The 22,372-nt window shown below is 34.7% G+C and overlaps 4 protein-coding genes across 6 annotated transcripts in view; 2 read left to right on the top strand and 2 right to left on the bottom strand.

Moving 5' to 3' along the window:
- The first annotated feature begins 730 nt into the window (after positions 1-730).
- On the top strand, positions 731-11,327 carry LOC115449395 (protein RRP5 homolog). The gene is made up of 20 exons (XM_030177212.2): positions 731-946; positions 1,014-1,157; positions 1,503-1,658; positions 2,286-2,433; positions 2,780-2,899; positions 3,254-3,420; positions 3,667-3,774; positions 4,192-4,329; positions 5,014-5,146; positions 5,581-5,769; positions 5,988-6,076; positions 6,592-6,747; positions 7,146-7,265; positions 7,631-7,711; positions 7,792-8,676; positions 8,955-9,167; positions 9,429-9,557; positions 9,857-10,112; positions 10,514-10,679; positions 11,124-11,327. The coding sequence occupies exons 1-20, from the start codon at positions 872-874 to the stop codon at positions 11,281-11,283; spliced, it is 3,633 nt and encodes a 1,210-aa protein (XP_030033072.1). The 5' UTR covers positions 731-871; the 3' UTR covers positions 11,284-11,327.
- LOC115449442 (N-alpha-acetyltransferase 80) lies at positions 11,283-12,484 on the bottom strand. Its single transcript, XM_030177277.2, has 2 exons — positions 12,366-12,484; positions 11,283-12,150 (listed from the first exon to the last, which is right to left on the bottom strand). The coding sequence occupies exon 2, from the start codon at positions 12,140-12,142 to the stop codon at positions 11,549-11,551; it is 594 nt and encodes a 197-aa protein (XP_030033137.1). The 5' UTR covers positions 12,143-12,150; positions 12,366-12,484; the 3' UTR covers positions 11,283-11,548.
- LOC115449417 (EEF1A lysine methyltransferase 1) lies at positions 12,248-15,013 on the top strand. 2 transcript variants are annotated; one of them, XM_030177244.2, is made up of 4 exons: positions 12,248-12,413; positions 12,896-13,054; positions 13,202-13,352; positions 13,913-15,013. In XM_030177244.2, the coding sequence occupies exons 2-4, from the start codon at positions 12,899-12,901 to the stop codon at positions 14,254-14,256; spliced, it is 651 nt and encodes a 216-aa protein (XP_030033104.1). In that variant the 5' UTR covers positions 12,248-12,413; positions 12,896-12,898; the 3' UTR covers positions 14,257-15,013. The 2 variants fall into 2 exon arrangements, with proteins under 2 accessions (XP_030033104.1, XP_030033097.1); XM_030177237.2 differs by lacking the exon at positions 12,248-12,413 and adding an exon at positions 12,471-12,668.
- The window catches only part of LOC115449385 (kinesin-like protein Klp98A), a 55,726-nt gene continuing 48,360 nt past the window's right edge, over positions 15,007-22,372 (bottom strand). The window contains exons 27-28 of one of the 2 annotated variants that reach the window (XR_005112292.1): positions 15,459-22,127; positions 15,007-15,418 (exon numbers count right to left, since the gene is read on the bottom strand). Coding sequence is in view for 1 of the 2 variants with exons in the window: in XM_030177192.2 (XP_030033052.1) it covers positions 22,092-22,127 (36 nt within the window). In the remaining variant the exon portion in view is untranslated. Of the gene's footprint in view, positions 22,128-22,372 lie in introns of both variants that reach the window. The other variant, XM_030177192.2, reaches the window with a different exon arrangement.

Here is a 22,372-nt window from a genome sequence, read left to right on the forward strand (position 1 = left end):
GTATCGAAGTAAAAAGTGTTTTTCGTTAAATATTATACCTACTGAATTCTGAATATATACGACAAATATACGGTGACAGCGCTACTTAATTAAAAATTCCGACGGGTGCAAATTACCGTCATAAAACATAACGTATGTACTTATCCAGGATATAGCGTATCCGTTTGAACTATTTATTAAAATCTATTAAATGGTTTCTATATTTACTTCTATGAAACACCGTATAATCGATTAGTTATATTTTTTAGCAACGAAATATTAATTCGAATTAGTTCATTAATTATCGTCACCCGTCTCTAGTAAAAATGCTAATCTTCTCAATATTAGTAAACGGGAATATTAGGAAATTAAATCCCTTGCCTTTAAAAAATAAGCACACAATAATATCTCTTTCTCCTTCCGTCTTATATTTCAGTAGGTGTGGAAATGAAACACGTATAAGAAGACAAATGTATAAAAATTTAGTCGCTTGTCGTATAATTTTTGTAAGTCTACTATTATAGCCGAAGAAATATAACTGACGATCAACACTGACAATCTATAATATACTATTTTGTGGGTATACAAGTACATAGTACAGAAATATTTTTTCTGAAATTAAACTTTTAAACTTTAACTACATTATCTAGTATTTACCAAACATGCGCTGTCAACAAGATAATGCGCTGTTAAAAATTCCTTATTTTGTTCTGAGATATTTTGATGTATTGCTAAACACATCATTTTGACATCTGAGATGAGACATTGGATTTGACAATAGGACTTCAAAGCATGACAGTTGACACACGTGCATAAACAAAACGTTCTAACCTCAATCTCTCACGAGTAGAAATATTATGTGTAGATTTTATTAATTTATTACAATTAAAAAATGGCAGACGTTGAAGAATACTTTCCGCGCGGCGGAAAGAAGCCGTCAAATAAATCTTTTAAGCAAGGAGGCAACGTATGTATAAAAATCGTTAACTTGTATTACGAATGGTAAAACATCGTTTAAATTGTTATTTTTGTAGTTTTTAGGTGTGTCTAAGGGAGGAGAGAAAAAGAAGAGGAAGCCCAAGAAGAAAACAGAAGGAGATGATGGATATTTATCGGACGATAATGCAAATGAACATCACAAAGATACAAAAAGTATTATTGTGGGGCTGTCTTCTAAGGTAGGGATAAATGGACATTTTTAAATGTATTATTACTTAACAATAGTATTTCATTTCATAAGGTATTAATATTTAAATTCTAGAAGTCATCTAAACTAGAATTTGTTTCCTATATGAGGAAATTTCTCTCTATAAGCAATAAATTATGCATTTTATTATGTTGCACCAATGCTTATCCTTCTAGAATACAGTCATAAGCTTACATCACGAATTAATAGAATAATAATGTTATATAAATCAAATAGTAACCAATCCTTTTACTCTTTAGAGTCAAACTGTCATAGTACACTTCAATATAAACACCCACATTTGTTATAAAATATTGTTGGATTTGTATTGTTATAGACTGTAAAAGAAGGTACATTGACCCTGGCTCGGGTCCGCAGTACGTTAGAGACTAAGCTCATAGTGATGATGCCTGGTCGCTTGATGGGGACGGTGATGGCGTGCCACATTAGCGAGCCATACAACAAGGTGCTCGAAGCTTACGTTAATGATGAGGTAATGTGTACTTTCATATTAAAAAATATTTTTGTCTTCAGCAGTGGCAAAGGGTGAAATTTTATAAAAGAGACACTAATGATATGCCAAAAATTCATTCTGTAAGTTGTTCTAATGATAATAGATTTTACATAAATTATGAAAGGGAAGCTGGCAGGAATTGGGTTGCTTGGACTCTTTGCCACTGTTCTTCAGTGTCTGTCAGACTAGAGCTATTGTCTTGTTTTATTTATAGAATTCTATTTTCACAATCTACAAATTTACTTTTCTGTTACCAGTTAATTGAACTCATAAGTTATTTTATTCAATGTTTGTCATGTCCATAGAATTGCGTAATTGAGCCCTATAAATTAAAGTATTTTGAGTCACTTTTAAATTATTTTACAAAAGAGTATATATTTGCACAAAATTTTCCAAAAAAATTGTATTATGCTTGTGGTTTACACGTAGAATGTCAGAGAGGGGGCGAAGTTCCGGTAGCTAAATGCTGCCATGTGGTTCAAATTAAATCTAATTTGAACCACATGGCAGCATTTATTTTTTAATTAGCACTCAGACTATACAGATAATGATTTCCAATCCAGTAAATTTAATAGAAATGTTACATATTGAGTAATCTTTCATCAGGTAGCTAAAGTGAAAGAATTGCCGAACATGTTCCGCCCAGGGCAGTACATAGCAGTGAAGGTCCTGGAGGTGGACGGACAGAAGTTTATGCTGACAGCCATGCCCCAACACGTGAATGCTGGCAAGAAGCAAGCTGACCTTCACAAAAGTATGTTATGATATATTAACCCTCTTTACATTTCCGTTTGCCTGGCTATTTTTGAGGAAAGATTTTTTTTTCTTGGAAAAATGGATAGTGTGTAGGTGCTCTGATCTATATTTTAGCTTACTGTGTTGTATCTGCTTTACGGTACAGTTTAGTGTGAAAATAATTGTGTGATTATTTTGCTCTTTTATTTCGAAGAGACTGAGAAACTATTCTGCAAGTAAAACGTAATAGAATAATTAATTAAAATTTTATGCGAACGTTAGACATTGAAACATGTTGAATGTCATTTTGATGTAATAGAATATTATTGAAATATATTCATAATATTTATAATATTTTCTCTAAGGCACTGTACTCCAAGCAGCTGTATCTTCAATAGAAGACCATGGGTATGTGATGGACATAGGCATACCCAACACAAGAGCTTTCTTGCCCAAGACGGAAGTTGACCCTGAATTAGATCTTGGTAAGCTTTTTTTTTGTGCACCCTCTCATAACACGACTGCCATCTAAACATCTATACACCTTGATGTACGACATGTTGCTTTTGTAATTTCTTCTGATAATATTAGCCTAGCTAGAACGTTTTAAGAGCAGCACGTATGCAATCATTCGTGAACACATACATTTGGACTTGAATTGATTCAAATTTGGACATATTTAATAAGGCGGAAAGTAAATCATAAAAAACAATAATATAAAATTGATAAACTCTATATACATTTTTAATCCATAGATAGCCGTGCAAGATCATTAAATAGGTAAAACACTAAGGTTGATAATAAAACGTTATTGAATATGTTGACAATGTTTCCCCCAGATGTGGGCATGTTAGCGTGGTGCGCGATCAAGTCGGTGTCGCCATCGTCGGACAGCAGCGTGGTGACGCTGAGCGCCACGCCGGCCGCCCTGCAGCACGGCGTCATCCGACACAAGCCGGACACGCCGCTGTTGCCTGGCAGCGCCTTACAATTCACTGTGGAGACTGTATGTATTTATTTCTTTAGAATTTTATTGCATCACTCATAATAAAACAATAAATTAATTGTAAATATATTTTTGCACACTTACACGCATGCACGTACGCACTACACAAACACGCACACACGGAACATACATATTTTTTTTATGTATTAATAATATAAATAAATGGAAGTTAATAAGATATAGTTTGTTACTCATAATTATATTTTAACTGCTTCTCTGAAAATAAAATTAATTATTTTTCTACAGCCAATGGACAACGGTATCGAAGGTCAAGTGTTCGAAGACACCAAGGCGTACATCCTGCGACAGCACACCGACAAAGTCAAGGGCAAGAAACCAGCTCTTGGACAGAAGGTATGGAACATATTTGGATATTTAACTACTAAAACGAACATAGTATTTGCAAGATTTAGGTAATGTGCGAATATAGTGTCTTTATATTACTGTTTTATGGATCATCAACTATTATACTATTCTGTAGTATCGCACTATCCATTCACTTCTAAATTGGCAATAAAAACTTCTGGATACTAAAATCAGTAAAATCTAGCCGATAATGTGGGCAGAGCGAATTACAGTTAGTCACTCCTATGAGAGAACTTAGTTATATTTCGCTAATCGGTATTCAGCCATTATATTCGGCAGCAAATATTTCGATAATCACAACATTTATTCTACGATGTCAGCCAAGAAGTCGATAGTCGATAAGCTTTAGAAATTTCTTGACTATGTCAGGTAATCTTATGTATTGTCGTTTAACGTTCGACACAGATAACAGCGCGTGTGTTGTACGTGATGCCGACGCGGAAGACTCCGTTCTTGACCATGAAGGACATCTTCAGCTGCACGTATCCAGACCTCGCCGAGGAGCAGAAGTTCAAGGACGGAGATATCGTTGAAGACGCGCAGGTATGTCTGTTATGTATGACCTCCAATTGCTAAGTGGACAGACGACTTGATAAACGTTGGATGCAAGCCGCTTTCGACAGGTCCGTCTGGAAATCTCTAGGGGGAGGCCTATGTTTAGCAGTGGACTTTGTGTGGCTGATGATGATGATGATGATGTACAGATATGTGAAGTGCTTTGAAAAGCCCTTCACTCTATTGCAGTTGTTGATATCTAGCTTTTTGAAGTAATTATTAGTACATGGTTGCAATATCAACGACGTCAGGTATATATTCCACTAGCTTTTCCTCGCGGCTCCACCCATCTAAAAATGTTTTTCCGCGATAAAATAGGATTTATATTTTGTCGTAACCGATTCTCATAAATTATATTTTACTAGTTGAGCCGACAGACGTTGTCTCGTCTTAACTATGAATTTGCAGCGCACATTCTGTCAATCGCTGACAGTTATTTCAAACAACTGATAGTTATATAAAATTAATATTTTCGTCAAGTTTTCTTAAATTTTCTAATTTTCCGCGCAATTTTTTGAATTTTTCCTTTTATAAGAACCTTCTCCTGACAATAATAAACAACAAAAAAAAAGTGAAATCGGTCCAGCCGTTCACGCGTGATGGCGTGTCTAAGGGAAATAGGGATTTCTTTTTTATATATATAGATAAACAGAATCCATATTGTTTCGCCAGGTGCTGAACATAATCGGTCGTGGTGTGTGGTTCAAGTTGGGCCAGGACAGTATCGGCAGCATGGGCGTCAAGAGAATACCGGTGGATGAGGACCTCACCGATGAGCAGGTCATCGCCAAGTCGTATCCTATAGGTTAGTTAACATTAGCATTTCAACAAGTTAAAACATTTTAACATAAATTGTACAGTAATTATGTCTTAAGGTAACGAAAAAAGATGACCTACTACAGATGGTAGGTCTTTTATATGTGAGAGTCCGCCTAGGTAGCTACCACCGCAATGTCTATTTCTTCCGCTAAGCAGCAGTGTGTAGTCACTGTTGTGTTCCGGTTCGGAGAACATTGTAGCCAGTGTAACTACTGGCCATAATAAGACTTAACACCTCATGTCTCAGGATAACAAACAATACTTTGTAATTCAAGGTGTTGGATGGTGTTTCTACTGTTTATGGGCGGTCGTATTGCTCACCATCAAGCAAACAGCAAGCTCTTCTCGTCATTAAAAATAATAAAAATAAAAAAAATAAAATTTTTACCTCACACAATAAATAATCCATTCATCCCTCAGGCAGCACCCACAGAGTCCGTATAATATGCTACAACCTTTGCGACTACGTGTACGCGGTGAGCGTGTCGGAGTCCATACTGAGCCAGAAGTACTTCAACCTGGCGCAGCTGAGCGTGGGCCAGGTGGTCGACGCGACCGTCAAGTACATCCAAGAGACGCATGTCGTGCTGGACCTGGGCAGGTTTACAGGTGAGATATGTTGTAATTAATTAATAATCAATTAAATAATATAGAAAAAATTAGGTAATGTTACCGATATTGTTCATTGTAATATTTGCAGTACTGAAGTAATTGTAAACTCGTCTTTGACCTTAAAATATTTTTAAGGAAAGTAAACAAGTGGGTCTTTAACAGCAAGTGATATCCAGTATAATGTATATGTATTTTAAAAAATGTTAATTGTTTAGGTATGGTGCCTCACAGCCATGTGACCGAGGCGGGACTCGTTCGAGACCCCAAGAAGGGTACATCCAAACTGGCCAAACACAAGTATAAGGTAACATTTAAATGGTTTTTTGATATTTATAAACAAACAAACACACAACACGCATTTATCCCCGAAGGGGTATGCGCAGGCGCAACCAGATCACCCACTTTTCGGCAAGTGTGTTCCGTCCCATGATGTGGTTGGTAGTGAGGCTATATCGGGCACAAATTCCAGACTCCGGGCTGATACTGAGCAGGAAAACCCAAATATCACTATGCCTGACCCGGGATTCGAACCCAAAACCTGAAAGCGCTGCCTTATCGCGTATGCAGTACAACTACGCCACCGAGGCATATTTATGTATTTTACTATCTCAACTTAATTTAACATTTCCAACTACCTGCTTTTATTTTTACAGATACCTTAATGAAACATTTATAGAACACACAAAAAAAATATTTATTTTTTCCAACTATCCAAGGTTATTTCTTTGTTTTCATCATAAGCTAAACTATGTTGCCAAATTGGTCATGAGGTCCTGGATATTTTTTTTTTTTTCATTTTAATGTAATCCATGTGCCCAGGTCGGGCAAGAGGTTCGCGCGCGGGTGCTATCAGTGGACCCGGTGCGGCAGACACTGTTCCTGACGATGAAGCCCTCACTCCTGGCGCCGGACCTGGAGGTGCTCAGCTCTTGGGATCAGGCCGAGATCGGGAAGGCTTACACTGGCGTTATTAAGGTAATTGAATACTTGGTCACAAAAAAATGGTGAAAGCGAGCATGGCTTTGATTATCATGACAATTTTAACTTTACTCCTTGTATTCAAATGAGTAAGCAGATCTGCAACTAACGTGCCCGAGGATTGCCAACAGTATTTCCATCTTATGTCGTAAGGCAACAATTGGGGGTTGTTAAAATCCCGCCATAGTGGGCCTCGTAAATTTGTCGAGTTCCGACATTACATTGGACCCCATTCTACTTACCATCAGGTGCAGTGGAGTCGCTTTGCCGTCACAGTCCAAAAAAATATATATGTTAAGTGAAATAAAATAATTTATAGGAATCCTTAAACCCTAGGTCGGTATTGGTTTCCGGTCAATGTGTTCAATATCTGATTGCAATAATGTTTGTTTCAGTACATCCGCGACTTCATAATCGTGGCGTTCTTCGACAACCTGACGTGCTACGTGCCGCGCCACTACGTCACCAAGGACCCAATAGAGAACCTCATGGACGCCTTCCACGTCGGCCAAATTGTAACTATATACTTATTATAGCAAGATGTATGTTGTGTACCGTGGTTACCTAGCAGTTTTGCGGACTTTACGATCTTTTTTAGAAGTCGCTTGACAAATATCATTATATTACGGGGAAGGACTAATATACCCATAAAAATCCATTTATTCCTATCAATTATGTGATATGCATGTTCTCCTGGTATAGTCATTGTTTCAAGTAATGTCTGAATAAGTCATACAAAGTATTGTTATTTGTTTGTCCTATCACCTTAAATCAGGAACAAGGCTCTTCCCACCTAAAGTTCATTGGCATTTGGCACTGTCACGTGATGAGTATTGAAAGTAATTTGCACTTGCCCTGAAATATATATGTTGAATTTCAGGTAAACTGCACAATACTCTCAGTGGATGCAGAGTCGAAGAAAATATTAGGAAGTCTCACCACAGTGCCATTCTGGCCTGAGGTAAGTTAATGTCTATACAAATGTGATATAGTAAATTAGTTTTGGTTCCACTTCAAAATTTACATACATTATTTTTACAGAAAAAACGCGAGAAACGTAAACAAACTGACAAAAACAGTGAAGTGCCCGAAAAGAGACAACGACTGAGTGATGAAGAAGATTCGTCTGATGCCAAATCTGACGTAGAAACGGATGGAGCTGATGAGGTTGTAGATAATAAGAAAAAGAAACTGAAGAAAAAGAATAAAGAAGTAACAGACATGCCAGAAAAAACAGAACCATCAAAGAAGAAAAATAAGAAAGATAAGAAACAAGCTGAAACATCAGACAATACACAACTAAAAACAGATAAGAAAAAGGATAAAAAAACGAAATTACAATTAGATAAAACTGCGGAAGATACTCAAGAAAAACGGAAAAGATTAAATACTGACAAATCTTCAGAAAGCGATCCTATAGAAACAGATATCAGTGATAACGAGGAATTTAAATCAAAAAAAGGAAAGAAAAAACAAAAAGTCTCAGAAATATCACAAGAATCAGATACAAAAACAAAGACAGACAATAAGAAAAAAAGTAAAGATAATCAAGTCACAGAAACAGTATCAGAAGAAGAGTTAAAAACAAAGAAAGGAAAAAAGAAAAAAGACACCGAGTTTCACGTCATGGCAATACCACCACAACCAGAAGAGCCCGAAACAAAACAGAGTAAAAAGAAAAAAGATAAAGATAAATCACTTGTAGAAACAACAGAAGAAGTAGAAACTAAACAAAAACCTGAGAAAAAGAAGAAAGGAGCAGATAAAAATGCTGTAGAAAAGGCTGCTAATGTAACAAGTAAAGGTAAAGTAGAGACTTTGAAACCGGTGTTAGAAGTGCCTAGTGCTAAAGATTTTTGGACTGGTACGCTTGAAAGCGCGGCTAAGAAAACGCAAGAGGAAGACTCCAGCAGTAGTGATGATGAGGTAAGTTGTAATAATTGTATAGTTTTTTTCTTAGCACAGCAGATCATATTGATAGCACAGTGTAGTCCAAATCATAAAGTTTTTAACCAACCGTAGATGATACGTAATTCAACGTTTGCTTAAATTGTACATGAACTTATTTAGTTTAATCTCGCAAGTCGAAACGCTATTCGTCGGAATGACTCACTCAAGCGATTTTCGCCATATAGTCTAGGTTTTTGATTTACCAATAAATTATTTCCCAAGAACTTGAACTAAACAAAATCATGCTATTACAGGAGACTGAACAGCCAAAAAAGAAGCGGAAAAAGCTATCGGTGAAGGAGAAATTGGAGAAGGTGCGCGCGGAAGAGGAGCGCATCCGCGAGCTGGAGCGGAGAGCCATCGAGAGCGAGTCGCAGCCGCGCTCCTCCGACCAGTTCGAGCGCGCGCTACTCGCCAACCCCGACTGCAGCCAGCTCTGGATCGCGTACATGGCCTTCCATTTACAGGTACCGTTACATCCTACATGATTTATTGAAGTTAGTGAAACTGATGATCTAATATTGCAATGGAATGGGTAGAAGGATGTTCAGGAGAATTAGGCACCTAACATTTTGTAATACCTTGGTGTAATGCAATGCCGTGCTTTACACAAAGTTTTGGGTACCATTGCTATTTTGTATGCACAGGCGTTGGCAAAGGCGAATATCTCTTATATAGTTATTCCTCCTTCGGCATTCGAATACATATAATTGTGATATTATTTGCAGGCGACAGAGATAGAAAAAGCGCGCGCGGTCGCAAAGAAGGCTCTCAACACGATCTCGTTCCGCGAGGAGCAGGAGAAACTCAACGTGTGGCTTGCACTCATCAACCTTGAGAACCGGTTCGGGACCAAGGTATGATAAATAACTTTTAAAAAAGGTATTGCGGTATAGATATCAAATATAACCATTCGAGATTGTGTAAAATGTATGCAATATACATTACTGCCATTTGTCAGACGTTCGATTATCGATATCGAGTAATGTAATCGAAACATTTAATAAGTGACATATTCTTTTGGATTCTTAATCTAAAAATGAGCTCATTTTAATAAAATAAATTGCTTTATTCACCACGTAGGCGAACATAGTTGCCCTTATGACAAGTCGAGATAATACATATGAACCTGTGTTGTATTTACAAATCCCACTAGGAATCCCAACAAAAAACCCTAGAAGATGCGATCCAAATGAACGAACCGTACAAGATCCATTCCAAGCTCCTAGACATCTATGTTGAAACAAGCAAACACCAGGAGTTGTCCTCTCTCGTTGACCTCATGATGAGGAAGTACAAGAGGGAACCGAACGCGTTCGTGCTGTGTGGGCGGGCGTGCTACAAGCTCGGGCTGGTGGACAAGGCGCGGCATGTCATGCAGAAGGCTGTGGCCGTGCTGGAGAAGAAAGAACGTTAGTATAGTTCTTAAACTGGGGTATTAGGAAGTGGTAGTTGGTGATAAATAGTAATTTGATTGTTGCTAACTTGCAAGAAGAAGAGAAGGTATATTGCAATTATTTTTAAACAAATGGACGAAATAGCAAGCTACCCACGTTAATGAGTCAGTCGATAGTTATAAAAAATACAAGAAAATACAAAAAGCAAAAAATGTACCCAAGGATTTGAATTATGAAACTCCGTGTTATTAAACTACGCACTCCATCCTATCACATTATGATTAATGTCGACTAATGATTTATTTTTTAAATATCGATTAAATAATCGATACTGATTTTTTTTTTAATACACTGAATATTTTTTTGTTGAACCTTATTAAGGATATACTCAATGTTCCCCTCTATTCTCTTTGCAGACGTGTCAGTGCTAGTGCAGTTCGCCCTGCTGGAGCGGTCGCACGGAGCGCTGGAGCGCGCGGAGGCGCTGTTCGAGCAGGTGCTGGCGGTGTACCCGCAGCGCGTCGACGTCGCCTCCGCTTATCTTGACATGCTGGTCAGTGGTGCTGATGTTGAGCGGATCAGGTTCGTCGTTTATTTATTTTTTATTTTTATATAAAATTGTTGTAAGCGAACTCGATGTCGTATGTGGTAAAGAATGCTTTGGGCATACTTTACTAGTCAACTTAGGTTAGTACGAAGACAAAACTAGAGGGTGCGTCTGACGTCAAAATATAATTAAGAAATATTATTTCGATGCGAATTGCTACTAATTTTACTGGACTCTACTGTGGCGGTGGCATCAGTACATATTTGTGGCATTATTACTACTGGCAATAATAAGGAGGAGTAATCACTTGAAAATAATTGGAATGTAGTTGTCACTTATATTGCGCTTATCTCAGATATAAATATATACATTTGGATATCCGATGTATGTTTGAAGTGTCAAAATTATTTATTTTGAAATTATTCTAACTCCATATTATGTATGGAAATAGAAAAATTCATTACAATATTTTTTTTCAGGCAAGTATTAGAACGATTGACGTCACACAAGTTGCCAGCGCGAAAAATGAAAATTCTGTACAAGAAATGGGTAGAAATAGAAGAGAAGATTGGAGACGCGGATAAAGTGGAAAAAATACGACAGAACGCAATGGAATATGTAAAAAAAGCCAAGTTTTAGTTAATACTCCATTGTACTTTATTTTTAATATAAACTTATTAAAATCTCGTTGTTTTATTTGTATACAATAGTGTTAAAAAGTGTAGTTATTTTACTATCTTGACCAAAACTGACAGTCAATTTGCACATTCATAAAGTTTAAGATTCACTTTTACGAATTGGACGAATAATTATTTTGACATTCTTCCCTATAGGATTTATAAAAATATCTTGAACTTCTGTTAGATACATCAATAATGAGTAAATAATATATACAGAAAAAGAACTATAAATACTTGAACATATAAGTCTTAGTCGATTTTATAATACTATTGCTAATTAAACTATTTGTGGGCATCGGTGGGGGCGGCGGCGGTGGAGGTCCAACACAACTTCCTGGTGTAGAACTTGCAACCTTACTAGCAATTACAGGGTTAGTATTGCTTGGCACACGAATTCCATAGATAGATACTGGAGCACAAATCTCGTAACCCAATTTAGCGTAGAAATTCTCTTGTCCCTTCGTTGATAAATGTAACATTTTTAAATTTAACACACTTCTACAGTATTCTTCTACGGAGCTCATTAGAAAGGTACCTAATTTTTTCCCGCGCATCGCCTTACTTATAACTACAGTCTCTATAAAACAACTTTCTGGTATGCTCGGGATAGGGGTAAGTTTACAATGACCTAATATATGTTTCTTATCGTTAACTAATATTAAACTCGTGGGTAAGTTGTCGCAGGACGCTTGCAGAGACATCATGCGCGCTGTTTCACTGCGGGGCCACTCATCGTTAATCAGTTCGCAACATGCTTTCAAATATTGTGGATTTGTGTGTAATTTTAATACTTGTAGATTTTCATTTTCGTTTTCCATGGTAGAATCTAGAAAAAAACATGTCTTAAATAACGCGCTAGACTATTTTTATAACCGTTATTATTCGTTATAACCGCTATTGAAGTAAGAAGCTACTGAAATGTCAAATTGACAGCTGTCAACATCAAGGTATGAAAAAATTAGAGGTTAGAGTTTATAGAAATTTGCATATTTGTGACAAAAACAACTAGAATTATAAGTGTAAATAGAAGATAGAACTTACCAGGACTTCGGCGATCATAACTAAGCGTTAAAATAGCCTTAGAAAACGGTGAGTACGTAGACTGGTCATTTTTATTCAAGTGTAACCTAAGCGCTTAGGGGTTGACATGACACTAACCTATTATTAACTGCGTGACAGTTAGCCAAGTTGATATTCAAAGTAAGATTAAAAAAGATAATTATGGACCTGGGTTAATTAATGCCCGTGCTTGAGTGCAAGCAAAACTAGGCTTGCAAATTATGTTAACTAAAGTTGTCATATATATTAAAAAGTGCATTTCAGGAGTGAAATAAATAATAAAAGGTCTTTCTACTTACATTATTAAAATGTACTTTGACTTTTTGTACTGACATAGCGTACAGAGAACCATCATTTTAAAATTCATCAAGTCTATGTTATCTTAAAAGTTCAATTTAGAAATTTTAAATAAAATAAATTCTATAAAACAAACATAATATTTTGCATTATGAGTACCTGTTCAGTTTTATCAATAAATTTCAATGAGATTATTTTTTAATTTTCCTTTTCAGACAATGGCAGATGATGATGATGACGTGCCAACTTTGTCAGCGGAGACATTTGCAGCACTCCAGGAGTTTTATGCTGAGCAGCAGAAAAGACAGGAGATCCTCACCAAACTGGAGGCTGATAACAAACTGAATGAGAATATATTGCTTGAAGAGAATTGGGTAAAGCAAAAAATACTGTTTAAAAAAATATTTATAATTTTTAGATCATTTATTAATTTGTATCAATTTTGAGACTTAAATTATTTTAGTTCTTTCTTTATTGCACCTTGCTGTAAGATAAATATCTTTTCTTCTAATATTTCACAGCAATTAAGCCAATTCTGGTACAATGAGGCGACAGTACATTCTCTGGTGAAGGTGGTGGACAAAGTGGTGTCAGATGGTGGGAGGGTGGCGTTGATCTCTTGCCCAACACTATTTGTGCCTGTGAAGAGGCAGATTGGTGATAGAGCTACTGGTATGTTCATTAAAAAAACTTTAGTATATAAGTCCTGGCACATTAAAATATCTTATGATTTATGATATATTATCACTAAAAAACATTACTTACTTAAGGTGGTAGCTCAAGGTCCATTTTCATACATTTTGTTTCGGCTTTAATCTGGGTAACTAAACAAGTATTGGCAAGTAAAGAATTTAAATTCACGTCTAGTTAGTGATTAGTTCTCGCAGTTGAAAGAAAAATGTAAAAATAATTAATAATCATGGATATTTCTGCCTTTAAAATTTCGTCATATTAAATTTTAAAGGCCGAAATATCCATGATTATTAATTATTTTTCTTCAACTGCGAGAACTAATCACTAACTAGACGTGAATTTAAATTCTTTACTTGCCAATACTTGTTTAGTTACCCAGATTAAAGCCGAAACAAAATGTATGAAAATGGACCTTGAGCTACCACCTTAAAAATTAGAAGCATAGAAAAATTCAATTTTTATATTTAATACCAGTATAACAGCATACTTTATTAACACCATCAACGTCATACAATAAACCAATTCTCCACTCTTTTCAGTGTCTCTTCTAGAATACGACAGAAGATTTGAGATCCATGCGCCAGACTTCATCTTCTATGATTACAACACGCCAGACAGACTGCCATCAGAAATGCACAACTCTTATGACCTGGTGATAGCAGATCCACCTTTTCTTTCCGAGGAGTGCATCACCAAGACGTCACAGACTATTAAATTGTTGTCCAAAGACAAGATAGTAATATGCACTGGTGCTGTTATGGAAGAACATGTCAAGAACCTACTAGGACTAAAAAAATGTGATTTTGAACCTCGTCATAGAAATAATTTGGCAAATGAGTTTGTATGTTATGCTAATTTTGATCTGGATGAGGCACTCAGGTGATGGAAGTCTAATGTCTTACCTGCAAGACTTTAAAAATATTTATATAAATCTATTATTTACATGGTCATTTTGATGTTGCATTAGAAAAATAAAACTCTGTACTTATGTTCTTGAAAATAAAACAGAAATAAGTTACTCAAACCATAGACGATTCAAAAGTATCTATGGACAGGCGAAAGTATTGTTCGTGAATACGGGAAAGTTCGCCAGATTATATAGTGGCGGCTAGTGTTGTAACTTCGTGTTTTTCTACAAATACTTGTGTAATGTGTATTTTACTTGATTTGACAAATTATGTCATTTGGGCAGGCAACATCTTCATGTAAAATGAAGTATAAATTATATGTCAGTTAAAATGATCATAAGCCAGAATGCATTATTCTATCAAATATTATTTAAATATTATCTAGATACTTTTCTAAAGAATGTTTTTGGGAATTCTGCATAACTAATACAACCTTAGTATATGGTATAAAAAACGCTGTTTAATTAATTTGTCCCGCTTCTTCTGACGTTTAAAGTCTTTCGCCATGAAAAGACAAAACATTCAATACCTATCACAGATGTATAGAATGCTTTTTAGGAGGTTAATGGATATGGTTGCCATTAAATTGCGCCATGGAAATTCATAATTGTAATGAATACATAAACATTTGATAAGTTGTTACTAAAAGATATTTATTTACCTTTATAGAACAAGGCCATTGAATTCACTTTACTATATTTATATGGGAAATAAAACAATTAATGTAAAACATTCCGCATTTTAATGTTCTCCTTAACAAAATTACTCTTTGTTACATACATTATGCTGGTTAACATTTTTTTTTTCTATTTATTATTTTAATTCTCTCAATTGGAAAAATCATTCAAATATACTCACATTTGCAACAGGTATAGTGGTGGCTTATTCTCAATAGAACTTGACAAGGACATTTGTATTTATTTCATATTATACTGGACTAAAAATATAGTGGAGTCCAAAACCATCAACACTTTGCTGCCATTAGAGGCAATGTCACTCGCAAATTCAACCATTTTATTCGACCATGAAGTAAAATGAGAAGCAAAAATATAAATTACTTTGAATTTTACATTTTTATAGCTTTTATCAGTTTAAAACAGACTTTCGCGTCAATAATTAGACAAAATATTTACTTAGCTAATAAATTAGTAACTCAGTACTCAATTATTGACCCTACCCATTTTGCTTCGGAAAACATTTTGGTCTATTTAGAAACAAAAACAACGAGCGGTTTTGCGCTGCGTTCATTTTCATTTATTATATTACTGGTGTCTTACAAGTGTTCGAGAACAAGTCACCACTTTATAAATTCGTAATAATAGCTTAAATAAGCTGAATACCTTACAGTAGCAATATGAATTTTATAAATTATTTTAGGTTCAGACCTTCATGAAACACGACATTTTGATTTATACCAAAGAAGCGAAAAAAGAAACCTTTCGGAAAAAAACTTTTGTTCAGTCAATTTCGATAAAGACTGATCGATAGATTTATTGAAAAATAAGCGCATTGATGTTGAGATTTTTTTACGTACCCTGAATGTGGAATGGTAAATATTAATACATAGTCTTTACATTCCTAAATTACGTTTTTGATATAACCAGTGACCCGGAACTACGACCATGTCAAATAGCGGCTATACATCAATCATATTACGCCATCTGTTCGGTAAAAATTGACACGCGTTAATATAAATAGAAGCCGAGCAAATTGAGCAACGATGGAACATTTTTTAGCAACATTGCAAACACAAACTCGCAAAAGTTATTTTCCTCGAGGCGAATTTGTACTGTGTAACAGTTACGGCATGCTGACTACTGCATAATTTGAAGTCTGCCGGACTTTCGAGAAGATTTATGTGCATAGAATAATTGAAATATTGCCACTAGTGTAAACGCCTCTGGAAATTCCTGCGCAATATATTGCTAAGAGAACTTGCTATTTCAAATTAAGTTTCATATGACGGTACATTAGAAACAAAATGTCGTGTTTCATTCGTTCTAAATTGACAAATGTAAAAATAGGCCCAATGTGACGTCATTGATCACTACATCTGCAATTTGATCAGAAATTACTTATACTTATTATAAATTAGAGAATTTGGTGTAACTGCGAAGACGTGATGTGAAGAAATAAATCAAGTATAAATAATTTTAGTTTGGAAAATGGTTTAGGACTATAAAATATAAACAAATATAAATGAATAATTAACCCTTAAAGTCATAAGAATATTTATTACTTTAATTAATTCCAAAGAGTAATAATAAAATTAATAACAAACGAAAATCAAATTTTACACTCAATCATTACAACCAGAAATATTTCCTCACATACACTATAAATACATGCAATATAGTAACACTTCATAAAGACAGAAATACCTAAACATACTAATATCTCATATCTCCAGGTGCTATCTACATTGGTCGGGTTATATTGTCGATAAAACAGCTACACTCCCTAACTTTCCACGTTTATTTGTACTAAAAATACATTTTTAAATCACCAAACGTGCATATATCTCTTCGTCTCACGCGAGGCAATACATCTGTACTCTTCTAACACCAAATCCCTATACATACATGAATATAGTATGGATTCTACAAGGCCGTATTTCATGGGGAAGTTTATGTAAATACATTTTTTTATAATCATAAATTTTCTATAAGTCTTATCTCTATTGAGAAATATTGAATTTAATTTTTATTATAATATATTTAATGCTACCAATTTTCCGGGAAATTCCGTTTTTTTTACCAACCGGAAAATTGAGTACAATAAATCAATATAGCTATCTCAATATAAAATACATTTAGTGCCGATTTAAATAGACAATGCGAGACGTTACGAACACATACATATCCGTTTGACATAATTGACACACACAGGTGTCAAACACTCATACAAAGCGTTGGCGGTTATCAATAATATAGATTCAGGGACGACATTCCATTCACTTCAAAGTTACATTACCATCGTTTCTATAGCAGCCATTTCAAATATCAATTTTTTTGTTTTTTCAGTATTCCATAGCGCATCAAGTGAAATCAACTTATAATACATGAAAATGAAATAGCAATATTTTTATCACTAATCCAGTCCCTTTTTGTCTCACAATACGAACATCCGATTACAAGTATATGTATACAATTGGTATTAGCACATATATCGATATGTTTTATTGATATACAGCATGTCACAAGCCGTGAGCGAGCCAGCACGCATGCGTTATGGCTTTCGGTGATTTGGAAAGCTCATTGAGGCAGTGCCGTCGCGTCAGCTAGAAAATAAGCAGCCAGGGAAGCATTCTTGAATCAGAACTACTGTTAAGAAATATGAAAAATAGAAATCTCTTCACGTCACACAGTTAACACACCCTGTATTTGTTTGATTATAAAATAGATTGATTTAAGTGATAACTTTTCTAGCTGTATTCTAATTTCAAAGAAATATGCATTCTATCGGTCATGTTTTATGTTTATTTCTTTTATTATTGGCTTTGATATGCTAATTTATAAAGAAAGCTAGCTTGTCTGAAGCTGTGATCAAGTACTTATCTCACAGCAAATCTGTCAGAATTAAAATAATATTCTATATTGATTTGTGACTGTGGCCGAAATATCACTATCAAGCAAAGAAAATATTCAATCCGTCAAAAACAACAAATCTCAATCCAAAATATACAAATAACGTATTAAAATCAACAAGTTATAAACAAAAAACCCAAACACGTCAGATATTATCTAAAGAAATATCATGTTCACTTCAAGAGCAAATTAGTGTCAAATTCTCAACTCATTTCCAGGCAAAGGGAAAAGACAACTAAATTACTCACAACCTTTTCCACATATAAAAATATATTTGTCTTTTGTGATATCGTTTGCGACCCGCGAGGCCGTTGTGTTAGATTTTACTTCTATGTTAACTCACACCGTCTTTTGTCGCGTATCGGGGTTAAGTCGTGGCGTTACCTTATAAGTCCCTAAATTTTTTAGGCAGTTTTTAACTCTAGTGATGCCGTCGAAGGTAATCGTTATTAAACATTGTTAAGAAACAATTATAAATCAAAATATAAACAAAAAAAGATTATTGCAAAAATCAGAACCATTCAAATTAAACTATTTTTCGGATTTCGGGGGAAACTCCGCCGTGACCACGAAAGCTGTAAATTAAAATATAAACACCGCGATAAAATTCGAAAAATAGTTTAATTTTAATGTCTAACATTCGCGTCCACATAAGAAATCACTAAAGAACCATTTTATATGATCAGAATTAAATTTCACTCTCAAATATTTTTCGAAAGAATACCTTTCGCAAGAAATGTCACTTCCCGATAAACTTAAGATTAGTTTTGTTAAAATTCACGTGGATTACACGAATTATTGTGTACTCTTTCATTTATTACTAAATTGGGACCTTAACCGCTCCAAATTTTTTCGTTGCAAATTTATTCTCCATTTTTAATAAGAATATTAGAAAAAAACAAATAATTAGAGGCCTTAAATCCATTTGTTAGCAATAAGTTACATCGAATTTTTATGAATTTAGCACCTTTTTTTAAGAAACCAATCAACATTTTTGATGAAAATTTATGTTTCGACTTCGAATTCTCGGTCAATTACATAACTTGTAATGCCATGTGTTTAAACTTTATATATAAATAAATTTTTCTACACCGCAAAATTACTATTAACTATTTTTTATAAAAAAAAAATAATAATTTAATTTCTTGCACAGTTTGTATAGGAGAGAACAAATATATTTTTCGTCTGTACAAATACTGTTTTTTGACCAAAGCTACCGCAACAAGTTTGAATACTTCACAATCCATATATCTTCTCTTTGGATGTTTAGAAACTTTCTACTAAACATATACTTATCAAACCTAAAGTTAATTGTGATAAAAATTATAGAAAAAATATTAAATTGCAAAAATAAATAAAAACAGTGCGTTAATATTGTACACGGATTAGTCACATATTATTAAAAACTCTTTCCGGTTATACCGGAAAACGGGAATATTCCGGTTGCAAGCAGCCTGTAAAGCTTTTAAATATTATAAAAATGGTGATTGCCAATAAAAGTTTGTAATTTTTGGAAGTGATCAATTATTTTTTCCTAACTTACATCAATATTGTATACAAGACTTATTATTATTTAATCGGTAATTCCAACCGGAAAGAGTCGTTTTAACGCATATCATATGCAGAGATTATTTATTATTTATACTATCTGAATATGCCTGTACAACACAACATTATTAAGATTTTATAAAAACAAAAAATATACCATTCCTTTCAATTCATTTACAAAAAAATACTAAAAATTTGAATAAAGTTTTTAAAACTTTAGAATAAATTTTCTGAAAAATAATGAAAATCATATAGAAAAAAAAAAAAACATTTAGACTTCCAAAACGCTGTAAAGGCATATTCAGACAATTTCACATCAATAATGAATTCTTACTAGTTTAAATAACATTTACTTATTTATTATTTTAATTGATACTAACTATAAAACATTTTTTTTTCTCTAACTAAAGAGATTTTATAGAGTTCGCCACGTGCAAAAATAGACTATAGATTCACACTTTGGGTGCTTCATGCGATGTAGAGTTGAATGTTCAGGGGATCTGATGAAGATCATAGCAAAATTGTCTATGACACAGATCTATAACATTGATACTTGAGTTCTATATCTCATCCTACTATGTATTATTTAAAATTCTATTGCGTTAATATATAACGAAGTATTCCTGTTATTTTAAATTCACAAGAATGTTATCATCTTTCCATAGAGCCAAATAATCCCCTAAAACTCCAACATGACCAAACATAACCGGATGTCCTCAAATAATCACGTAAACCAAAGGGAAGCCCTTAAATACAAGCCTTAAATTAACCATTGCACAAAATATACAGACATACATCGTAACTTTATTTGAACGTAAAACGAAATATTTTAAAACGCACCCTATAGGGTGGAGAAGAGGAAAAAAATACGTTAAAAATAACATTAAATACTATGTATTTGTTAACGATACGGCTGTTTGAAGGTATTGGGCAAAGACAATATGACAATTAACCAACTGTAAGAAAAATGCTTGAGTACTGGCTGGTATTTAATATTCATAAAAAAAAATGTAATAGTCTTTTACTACTTTAAATATTACAATGCATATTTTTTTTATAATTATTACATGTCAACCGATTTGAAATATACACGGTTAATTATTTTCTGCCGTTATTCCTTTGCCTCCCAAATACCAATACCTTCAAAGCCATCTATGTCATGATATATAATATGACTGATATGCTTTGTGTGTCTATAATTTAGATTAACAAAAAAACACTCCAAATCCATTCGATTTTTTTCAATTATTGTCTATACCAAAACTTTGGCTATGTCTTTTGGCCAGTATTAGAAAAAAAAAAGATAATTTTATTTCCATTTTCAAGAACTGGTATATAGATAATTTTTTTTACAGTGCTTTCCAAAGACCCAAATTTTAGACACACAAAGACAACCACTCCGCGTCATATGCGTAACGATCGTTAAGGTTCGTGTGACGTGTCGGTGTAACTAAGGACGATCCAACGATGTAAATAAACTAGTAAAGGCACCCGTGTTACCCGCGCTTTGCTGCTATACCCCTGCCCACCCCGCTATATACCCCTTGAGCTTGATGATATACAGTGTATAGTTGAACGGTTGTAATATGACCGACTAGATTTAAACTCAACATGACATTTTGAGATGGTTTGAAAAAAATTTAAAACTATTGTAATTTCGTCTGAAGCATATTATAATGCTGTTTTAAAAAAAAATATATATTTTTTAAAAGAATACATAACATACTTCTCCGCGAAGTTACTTCGGCAATAGAAATTAACATATCAAGTCATGCTTCAACAGATTTTAGTAAAAGTTTCAGCTATAATTTTTTTTTCACCGGTCATATTACTTTCATATATTACACCTATATAGACAATATTGTCCAACACAAGTAGGCATATTGGTACCTCAATAGAACTACATAAATACTCTACGGCCTTACGATCAACATTTAAGATTAACTCCAGCTTGTACTGCGACTGTTAACCTTATTACAAGGTGATACAGGTCAAGATTGTTAAGTAGCGGCCGTTGCGTCAAACTTGGCTTTGAGTGGTGATGAGAACCTTTGATATAAAAATTTGAGCCCAGATGTTACCCGTAGTGTTCTTTAAGGGTCTTCGAGTTAATTCTCTAGTTGAGGTAGCTGTTAGAGTACTAGTACCTTCGGTTGTCATTGATGTGAAATATTCGAGCCATTTCTTTTTTCAGGATTCTGGAGGACTTTTTTTCAAGACCGTTCTGTGGTTATTGATCTTTCATCTGTAAGGTAGTGCTTACTTTTGTGAGAGTACCTGGTTGGGTACTAGTACCTTCGTTTCTGAACAGATAGTCGTTATTCGACTATTCGAATTCTTAAAGGTACTCTTAAAATAGTCTCGGGATACCTGTTTAGTTTAGTTCCAAATTTTGAAGGATTCCTTTGAGACTTTTAAGTTATCGAGATTGTCTGTTTGTGTTGAGGTACTAAGTTTGTATGAGTGGGGTACTCGCGGTACCTGTGGTGTAGCGGGGTGTTGCGTGCGGTCGCCGGTGGTTACCGGCGCCGCCTCGCGCACAGGTAGAGGAGCAGCAGCAGCAGCGCGAGACAGCGGCACAGCAGCAGCGCGGCGCAGCACAGCGCGCGCAGCAGCCGCCGCGCCGAGCGCTGCAGCGCCCGCGCCGCGCGCCACGTGGCGACCTCCCACCGACATCATCCCGTGCCGCACTTGCCGCTCTCGAACACGCCCTGTACACATCGACATCATCAGCTATAAGTATAAAGTTCACTGCTAAACATACATCTCGCTCAAAGAGAAGACAATAAACAAGTTTATGGGTATTACACAACAATACCATTTTTTATTTTATTAAAACATAAATATAAAATTTTTGTACAAAAGGCATTTTTATCCCCTTATCTTATTTCATGTAATAGATTAAACATAACAATTTTTTTAATCGATATAAGTTGTATATCGATGAAAGTGGTAC

Source organism: Manduca sexta, chromosome 13, assembly GCF_014839805.1.
Source record: "Manduca sexta isolate Smith_Timp_Sample1 chromosome 13, JHU_Msex_v1.0, whole genome shotgun sequence".
NCBI classification, from domain to species: Eukaryota; Metazoa; Arthropoda; class Insecta; order Lepidoptera; family Sphingidae; genus Manduca; species Manduca sexta.